The 9,980-nt window shown below is 34.5% G+C and overlaps 2 protein-coding genes across 5 annotated transcripts; one reads left to right on the top strand and one right to left on the bottom strand.

Moving 5' to 3' along the window:
• Positions 1-64: 64 nt before the first annotated feature.
• Positions 65-5,355, bottom strand: LOC110732662 (transmembrane protein 45A-like). 4 transcript variants are annotated; one of them, XM_021912630.1, is made up of 4 exons: positions 5,242-5,355; positions 4,236-4,667; positions 1,348-1,841; positions 65-525 (listed from the first exon to the last, which is right to left on the bottom strand). In XM_021912630.1, the coding sequence occupies exons 2-3, from the start codon at positions 4,580-4,582 to the stop codon at positions 1,361-1,363; spliced, it is 828 nt and encodes a 275-aa protein (XP_021768322.1). In that variant the 5' UTR covers positions 4,583-4,667; positions 5,242-5,355; the 3' UTR covers positions 65-525; positions 1,348-1,360. The 4 variants fall into 4 exon arrangements, with proteins under 4 accessions (XP_021768322.1, XP_021768321.1, XP_021768319.1 ...); XM_021912629.1 differs by having other exon boundaries at positions 4,236-4,658; positions 5,140-5,353; XM_021912627.1 differs by having other exon boundaries at positions 5,140-5,353.
• Positions 5,356-6,359: 1,004 nt separating this feature from the next.
• On the top strand, positions 6,360-9,980 carry LOC110732665 (pentatricopeptide repeat-containing protein At2g13600-like). The gene is made up of 2 exons (XM_021912634.1): positions 6,360-6,810; positions 7,324-9,980. Exon 2 carries the CDS (start codon positions 7,394-7,396, stop codon positions 9,818-9,820), a length of 2,427 nt encoding a protein of 808 aa, XP_021768326.1. The 5' UTR covers positions 6,360-6,810; positions 7,324-7,393; the 3' UTR covers positions 9,821-9,980.

Here is a 9,980-nt window from a genome sequence, read left to right on the forward strand (position 1 = left end):
AATTTCTCTGTTTTAATAACTTGGGTCATGAATGACTCTAATAACTTTATCTCAAAGACAGATAAAATCATTCAATATCAAGTGTTTTCTTCTAAAAGTAGCTCCAACTTAACCAAGGAAATTACAAGATGTCCACGGGGTAGAATATTTTATCTCATATCTAAGATGAATTGGTTTATCATCCCTCAAAATCGTATACAATTTGCACTATTACCATATATAGCTCTCAATAAACCAAAATACTCCGTAAAATAGACAATCACGATTATTGAATCATGTGGAAGATAAGTGCAACACAAAAATGTGTCAATACCCCTAAGAAAAGAATATGTAGCACTCACATGCTCCCCCTAAGCAAATTCTTAAGGACTATAAGAGTACTATGTCTACATGTATATAAATCACTGAAATACTGCACAATCAAGAAAATTTGCTCCGCAAATGGCTCACTGCATCCTTGAAATGTCTTGGTTAACTTGACTACACTTGCTGTAATTGCCACCTTCAACTTTGTATGAAAAATCCCTGTTGCACCTCAGAAAAGATACATCAGGAACAATGAAAGAAACTGACACATACAATAAGATTACCTCCGTCTGGATTAAAGTTGTCACGCTGCTGGTTCAATCCATCAAAGTGACAATAAAATCTAGACAAAGGGAGTAGTTTTTTAAATGAAATAGACTCGTTAACATTGCCAATGTTATTTAATACTCCCTCTGTTTTTTTTATTTGCATCAGTTTGACCGGCACAATTGCCGAGACGCAATTTTGACCATTAAATCTTTAATTGTATATTAGTAAAAATTGTAACAAAACTATATTATGAAACTAGACATTATGACTAATCTAATGATATATTACTCCCTCTGTCCCTATTTTTTTTGCCCCATTTGACTGTGCACGGTCTCCAAGACGCGTCTTAAAATGTCTAGATCTTTATTTCCATACACGTACAAATTATTAAAACGTGATATTAGTAAAATATACAATAAGACGAATCTAACAAGACTACTCATGACTATATTATCTTTTATACATTAACGGTAATTTACGGTCAAAGTTTTCAAAGTTTGACCAAAAAATGGTAATGGGGCAAACATAAAGGGACGGAGAGAGTATATAATAACATTTATTCATTTTATAGAGGTGAAAAAATTAAGTCAACCATGGTAGGTGAATAATGCAAAAATCAAAGTGATGCATTTAAAAAAATGGATGGAGTATATAACAACATATGTGGGCGTTGGTTGATCAACTTTGTATTATACAATACTTTCTATGCTTAAGCAAACAAAAATGCTAGTAGAAATCAAATTAAAAAGTATAGAAGGGAATGTGACATACCTACTTATAATATCTACAAATCATTTTCAGTTGTCTGCAAGTTCTCCTGACTAGAATGGCCATATGTTGAGGAAGCAAAACTATAGAGCACAGATATTACACCAAAAACACCAATAACCATTGAAAATAGCTGGAAATTTGCAAGCATCTCCCCTCTGATTAGACTCACTGTTGAGTGACATACAATGTCGTCTCCTTTAAGTACACAACCATCCGGCATCATGGGGCCGTACAGGGTGAAGGCAGTCTGATAGAACCAAAGGCCTTGTAGAGTTATGGCAATGCTGTTAGATAAATCAAGTGGGAAACTTGATGGGACAAGCGTGCCAACAACACTAGTTAGAACACACAAGCCTATTAGTACAACCAGGATATAGTGATAATAGCCTTCCAGGCCTTTGTGATTTGTAGAATGGAAATAGAACAGCAGGTACTCTGAAGAGAATGCTGTTGCAGCAATCAAAGTAAGTGCTCCATCTGGCAAGGGAAGAATGCTGAACAATGCAAAACATGATGAGATTAGTCATATTTTCAGAAATTAGTGTCAAGAAGATGTTAAAAGAGGCACAATAAAACATAGCATTGAATTTAATTACAAGAACCAAGTTCAGCTAGCAAGGGTAGGAATACAGAAGCTACATACTCTGTATTGTTCAAAATAGTAGAATCCATATTTCTTCACCAAATTGTTCAAAATAGTAGAATCCATATTTCTTAACCAAATACCCCCTGGTCCCACAATTGAGTCAACACCCACTTTCCGCATGGAGTTTGAAAGAGTGGAGAGCACTCTTAGTGACCAATATTAGTTCTAAAATCAGCAGCAACTGTCTCAAGAAATAGTTGCAAACATCATGGCTTTGAGTCTATATGACTAACAAACAGATCATATACACCAGGGTAGACAAAGCACAAAGCCTACCTAGTCATTGCAGCTTGTAACTAAGGCTGCTACAGCGCTATTCATGACATGAAATGAAAACAAGGTTGCTACTCATGGCATGAAATGAAAACTCTAATAAACACTGATTGCTTTCCCTAGTTTAGCTGGATTCTGTCAGAATAATGAGTAACTGAAGCAACAGCAGCATTCACTTACAAGTTGAAGGACACTCGGTGACTCTTTGAGAGACAATGTGAACTAGAGTTTAATTGGATAAGATGAAAACTCAATACTTCACATGAAACTACTATGCACTATGCAGTATGCCCAAACCATGACACTGCAGACAGTCCTTTGGATTTTAATTTGTTACCAGAAAGGATCCCAGAGAAAAATAGGAGAGAAGGTAGTCTAATGGTTACAAGTAGTGATGTCAAGCACTGAATTCCTCAGAAGCACAATTTAAAAAAAAAAAAAAAAAAGGGAATTCCTTAAAGATAGTAGATCTACCCAAGTACCCATTATAACGCAAACAAGGAGGGTATAGATAAAGATTTTAATAAAAATGCCTAATTGAAAATTTTAACTTAGGCAAGCAACTAATATAAGTCTACAACAGACCACAGACCAAAGGTCTGCAAATAAATTTAGCCACACAAATTACTGCTCAACAGATTTTTTACAGGGGAACCCCTCCATCCTTGTACCTTAGGCCTAGCCAGCATCCACAATATCCAGCACAAGACGTTACTAGATTATGTGTTGACAACTGACCAAGTTAGACAATTTCCACCCATTCAAGTATCTTGCACCTATTTTGGATGCCCCACTCCAATTTCCACTTTCCTCTTTAATAACATTTGCATACGAACTAAACTTTTGTCAATCTATCAAAAACATAAGCTCAAGGCTTCCCAACATAATTATGATTGATCTAAAGCGGGAGTTTAAATGTCTAATATTGTCAGCTTCATGCCTTCAAATATACAATGGTTGTTTAAATGCCTGTCACAGATTTTCTAACTAAAAAAGCCTTTAAACCATACTGCTTTCTTCCTTTCATATATGCCTAAAAAATTACTCCATCTCTAAATGTTCTTCTTGATTAGACAGCAATTGTCTCACAAAATAAGTCAATACAGAAAAAACTTTTACACGCGGGGGGAGTACTTTTCAGCGTTGATAAACATAAACCATTTCAAGGTTGAAATATATTGTGCCTTAATAGCTACTCGAGGAGATCTAAATATTATACTAGCAAACAAACAGTGAACATGTTGAAATATAAAGTCCAGAACAGGCAAAATGTAAGAACCAAACCATTTACAAATGCTAAACCTGGCCTACATAGTGCCCCTCTTTTTTTTTCTTACTCGTACAAGCTTAACACTTATTGCAAACTAATAAAGATATAACATTTGCTTTATGAAATTACTAAAGTCAAAATGGAAAAAGAGCAAAAAAAATAAAACTCGTATCAACAGATCACTAAATGCTATAGTAGTTTCAGCGTCATAATCTTTCTGTTTACTAGATGAAGAGCATAAAGCTACAGTTTTTTTTATAGAATTCGCAAAACCAAGCAGAAAAACTACGAAAAGTCGTAGCAGGGCTGCAGGGAAAACAAGAGACTCATGATCTTATCTTGGCATTCGCCACCAGCACCCAAGTCACTTGAACTGTTAATTGAACCAATTATCAATTGAAAGAGCTACCGAGCTCAACAATTGCTAAACTAACTTTTGTACCCAGCAATCACTTGATTAGCCCTACCAAAACAAATCCATTCATGACCAATAAAAGCTGATACAGTTATACCTCAAAGCTCCAAACATATACTTCACAGAAGTACCACCAGTCTTTGAGATTTTGACATGCTAGTCAATTCCAACAATCATATCATACTTGTATATTAGTATATTACCCACTTTTTTTTTTCTACTGAAAACATAAACAATTACTGGATGCAATAATATAAAGCAAAAGGGCAAGAAAGGAGGAAAACCTGGTCTTTACTGATATGAGAGTGACGAGGCCGAAGATGAAGAACATGATCAGCATACCAGAATGCTCAAAATTATTCATATGAGAAGGATTCAACACCCCATTCACAAAGTACTTAAGATGAGGTGCATACACAAGCTCTATGCACAAATCAATAAAAGCACCAATCACCACCAAATACAATTCCAAGTACTTTAGCCTCCCATCAAAACCCGGCACCGGGTTCCATACCCGGATCCGAAACGAATTCGGACTCCTCACATATCTGTACACACTACACCACATATGCCACAAACCCACCACCAAAAACAGTGTCCCTGGCACTACATGACCTTTAAATGACCCCATCTCTTCAATTAAACAAAATTATCACCCAATTCTTTCATTAACTCCCTTCTATACCCCCCAATTACACCTTTTGCACCTGCATACCCTAAAAACAACAGATAAAACAACACAATTTCATGTCAAACTTTTCTACCTTTAAAGAATCATATTCTATACACCCTTTTAACCATAAAGTTCATACAAAAAATCATACAATATTCCTAAATTCACAAAAATGAAAACGCAGTATCAAGAACTTTCATTACACCTTCAATCAACAAAATATCCATCTTTTACAAGTCAAAAGTGGATGATGCAACTACAAGTCACAATTGGTCGGTTTGAAAAAGACTTCAGATTCCAAATTTCTAGTATTGGAAAAAATACAAATAATACAAATCCTTTTATTCATAATATTTAATCATTTATGTATAAAATGGTAATAACAACAATGCATTGAAACTCAGAAAACCCACAAAAATCTAAAAAAAAACCCATAAATGTAATTAAAATGCAAACTCACAATTAAAAAAATCACTAGTAAATAGTTATAGCTTCCAAGAAATGGATGAACTTACATAGAAACAGTTGAATATTGTATAATAACTTTGGAAAAATAAAATTGATGAGAAGTGATTAGTGAATGATTAGGATCCAAAAAGCAAAAGTTGACCAACTACCTAAAAAAAGATGGAAATCCAAGAATCACTGTAATTTGTGCGTAATTGTATGTGAGAGAGAGGAGAGAGAACGGTAGAAAGTGTACATCTGGAAAAAGGGACAGCTTTTAAATCAAATCATAATGAAATCATTTATATTATTATTAGTATTTATTACCCTTCGTAATTTTGTATGGACCCTCGTGATTTGGCTTGCAAACGTTGACTTCATCGTGATCGTCAATTTTTTAATTTGACTACGAGATCTTTGTACCATCGTAGCAATCTAGCATTATGGAAAAGTGAATGGATTAGAGGATTTAGAGCCCATTGAGGACGGTGTAAAATTGGAACACCAACATTAACACACGGGTAAAACACAACATAATATGTTACTGTGCGTCTCAGATCGAAAGTGCGCTTTAGATTAATTATATTCTTTTGTACAAAAACATGTATATAATAAAATACTTAATATGACATGATATTATCCAACTAAACGAATCACGTTAAAATATGTGATGTTTAGGTTAATTATGCCATTATGGTACAACATAAAGACATGTGAGAATGAATTGTCCTTCTGAAAGTTTTGATATGGCAACACTTGGTTAATGGATTGGCTCTAACCAACTTTAAGGCATGCAAGCTTGGCATGGTCTGACTTTGCCCACATCCATCTTTAGGAAGGAGCAAGGGTAATAGGAAATTGAGTCTTGATAAATTTAGTTTAAACTTTGAAATTTTGACCAATCCGAGTCGAATGAATCTAAAAGCTTTAAAAGTTTGTGAGCAATTCAAATTGTTTATAATATCAATTCCAAGTTAGTATACATTGTAATGTTGCTTATGCGGATATTAATTATATAAATATGAAGTACTAAATATCAATAATAGGCATGATATATGATAAAACCCATAAAACCCCTATAAGATAAAACCCTTATGTTTTACTATAGCAGCGACATGGAAATAAGTTATCAAGATAAGCATTAAAATTCGTATTTTTGCTAGGATCTGTATGTTATCAAGATAAGCATTAAAATTCGTATTTTTGCTAGGATGTGTACGTTATCAAGATAAGCATTAAAATTCGTATTTTTCCTAAGATGTGTATGTTATTCCGTATTATAAATGAATACTCGTACAAGAGAAAAACTAGAGTTGCAAATATTGAAGAGTATAAGGAAAAAGTAAACCCTATTTGTTGGAATAAGACTTTATTATTATTGTTATCAAATCAAGTTTAATCAAACATGTATTTTTAACTCAAACTTGTATCTAGTATGGAGTATTCAAATCACATTTAAATACTCAAATACTCCAATCTAAATTTAAGAACTCTAAAATCATACGGAGCGAGATCAAATTAAGATCAAATACGTCTTTGTGCCTCTTTAAATTAAAAAAAAATTTCACGGATTCACCATGACTCCTAAAGTCCTAAGTCCTAACCACTAAACCCAAACTCTAAATTCATTTTCCAATTAAAAGTTCGAATGATAGCATTTGGGTTTCACTTGGCCCAAACCCGTTCAACTCCGGTCACCGGTAACCACCATTTTCCGGCGGCGCCTTCTTTATGCCGAGGTGCACCATCTTCCTTCCTTCTTTATGTTTTAAACTTCATTTTCAGATTCTAATTAACAAATTTACTGCATAAATATTGAATCTTTAACGCTTATTTATTAAATTAGGGTTCATTTCTAAGGTCTTGAAATTATGTATATATTGAACTAATTGAAAATTCGTAGTGCTTATCATATTTTTGTTAATTGTGCAAGTATGGTTATTTCTGGAAGTTTATGCTGTTTATATAAATATAATTATGAATTTATAAGGTGTTTTGATTCATTTGAAGGTTTTTTTTTTTTTTTTTTTTTTTTTTGAAAGAGATTCATTTGAAGTTTTAATTAAGCATGATCCTCACTCCATTGAGATACTCTGTTTTGGTTAGGTTGTATTTGCAAAAATCTCTACTCCGTTCTAATTAATCTAATTTTGGATACATGGCTTTGATTATTTTAATTCCCCTGCTAAATTGGGTTTTATTTTTGTTAATTTTTATTATTATTCAATGTGTTGATTTCTTAATTTGTCCAGGTTATGATAATTTATAGCAGTAGCATGACACACCACGAATGATTTGGACTTTGGAGTTCAAATTTCTAGTATGGTGACAACTATCACACATTGTAATGTTTTCGTTCCTCAATCACATCATTATATCGTCTTTAATCGACATCATTTCGTACTTGAGCAATGTAAATTTTATTATGGGTACCGCGGTACTAGTCATGCTTCCATTTATTGCAATTCCAAGTTCAATCATACTGCTATAACACAGCAAAATCAGTGTAGTTCTTTCCTTGGTTCTCACACTGAACATAATCTTAATCGAAACAAGGATTTGATCAATGAATCTTCAGTAGATGAGCTGATTAAAGAGCTTACTTATGTAGGATTCTATGTTGATGCTGTCAAGCTTTATATTGGCATGTTGGAGGATGGTTTTATCCCAAATGTCTTTTATTCCTTTCCTGTTTTGGTTAAGGCAATTGGCGGTGTTTGTGATTTGAACTTGGCTAGGCAAGTTCATGGGCATATGCTGAAGTTAGGTGTGATCAAGTATATATCTGTAGCAAATTCTCTTTTAAGCACGTTTTGGAAATGTGGTGCTAGTGATGATGCAATAAGTATGTTTAAGACAATGCAAGAGAGGGATTCAGTTTCGTGGAGCACTATGATTTCTGGCTTTCATCAATCAAGGTTGTATATTAGTTCACTGGAATGGTTTACACGCATGGTTTGTGAATTCGGAATATATCCCAATAGGGTAGCTTGCATTTCAGTGCTTTCCTCATGTACTTCGGTTAAGTCTCTAATACATGGGCAAGAAATGCATGCTTTTGTGATTAAAAGTGGGTTGGATGTTGATGAGTTTGTTTTGAGTGGATTGCTTGAGTTTTATATGAGATGTTGTGTTGTAAGTTATGCAGAACAACTATTTCTGAGCGTTGTTGGGTCTATGAGAGAAAATACCGTGTTATGGAATGTTATGATTTTGGGGTATGTGGAGAATAGCTGTTACTCACAGGCACTGCGTTCTTTCATTGAAATGATGGTTTCAGGGGTTAAATTTGATTCTTCTACTATGGTTGCTATTCTTGTCTTGTGCTCAAAGTCCTTAAATCTAGCCTTTGGAAAGCAAATTCATGCACTTATTATTAAAACTGGTTTGGAGATAGATGTTAGAGTTGGAACCTCAATGATAGACATGTACTTTATTTGTGGTAATCCTGATTCAGGATTACAGTTATTTGACAGGTTTCATAATCATAATATAGTCATGTGGGGTACAGTAATCACAAATTGTGCTCGATGTGGATCTTCTAGAAAAGCATTAGATCTGTTTGTTGTTGGACTGGAGCATGGTTATCTGGATTTGGTCATGTTATTAGCTGCATTACGAGCATGTTCATCTCTGTCAGTTAAGCTTGAGGGCATGCTGCTTCATGGGATGGCAGTTAAAATGGGGTTGGACCTAGATGCATACATTGGTTGTGCCTTAGTTGATATGTATATGAAATGTCAAGACGTATCATGTGCTCAAAAAGTCTTTCTAATGTTACCTATAACAGATGAGGTAGCTTGGAGTAGTCTGATATCCGGATATACTCACAATGAATGCTTGGATGATGCTGTGAGAGCATTTTGCAAGATGCAAGATCATCGAATTAGACCTAATGCAGTGATTATATCATGTCTCCTTTCACATTTATATTTAAGTTTGCAGTGTAAAGAAATTCATGGGTATGTGATACGCAGTGGATTTGAGACCAATATTCTTGTGAACAATTCACTTGTAGTTGCTTATGCAAAATGTGGAAACTTGGAAAGCTCGTGGAGAGTATTTCTTGAGATGAAGGAGAAAGATGAAGTTTCATGGAATTCGATGATGTTGGGGTTAAGCCTACATGGTCTTGTAGACGAAATGCTTATTTTGTTTGACCAGATGAGAAAGAATGGCTTGAAGCCTGATCATCAAACATTTACTGCAATTCTTTCTACATGTAGTCATACAGGAAGAGTTGCAGATGGCTTGAAATTCTTCAGAAGCATGACAGAAGAACACATGCTTGAACCTAAACTTGAGCAGTATACTTGCTTGGTTGACCTTTTAGGTCGTGCTAAATATTTACACCAAGCATATGATTTGATAATTGCTATGCCACACACCCCTGATGACCGCATTTGGGGATCGTTGCTTGGCTCTTGTAAAATTCACGGTAATGAGAAGTTAGCTGAAGTTGTAGCTAATCACATCTTTGAGTTGAATCCTGATAGTATTGGGTACCGTGTACTCCTTGCAAACTTGTACGAGGACTTGGATAAATGGAACGAGGTTGTAACACTCAGATCCGAAATCAAAGGTATGGGACTGAAGAAAAGTCCTGGCTGTAGCTGGATTGATGTTGATAATCAGATTCATGTGTTTACTGCAAGTGATCAAACACATGATCAAGTAGGAGACATACATGCCATGCTTAAAAGTGTGACTGCAGAGATAATTAGGAATGGATATATCCCGCAATTGTAATTTCATGTTAAGTTAATTTTTAATTTATTTATCTTATTAGGATTTTTTCTTTTTTTTTTTGGGAGAGGGCTGTGAAAAAAATGACTGCTTTGCAGCCCCATCACCCATGACATTGTACACCATGATTCATGATACTGATATCCAAATTTGTTATCGCTAA

This window comes from Chenopodium quinoa, unplaced genomic scaffold (assembly GCF_001683475.1).
Source record: "Chenopodium quinoa cultivar QQ74 unplaced genomic scaffold, ASM168347v1, whole genome shotgun sequence".
Lineage (NCBI taxonomy): Eukaryota > Viridiplantae > Streptophyta > Magnoliopsida > Caryophyllales > Amaranthaceae > Chenopodium > Chenopodium quinoa.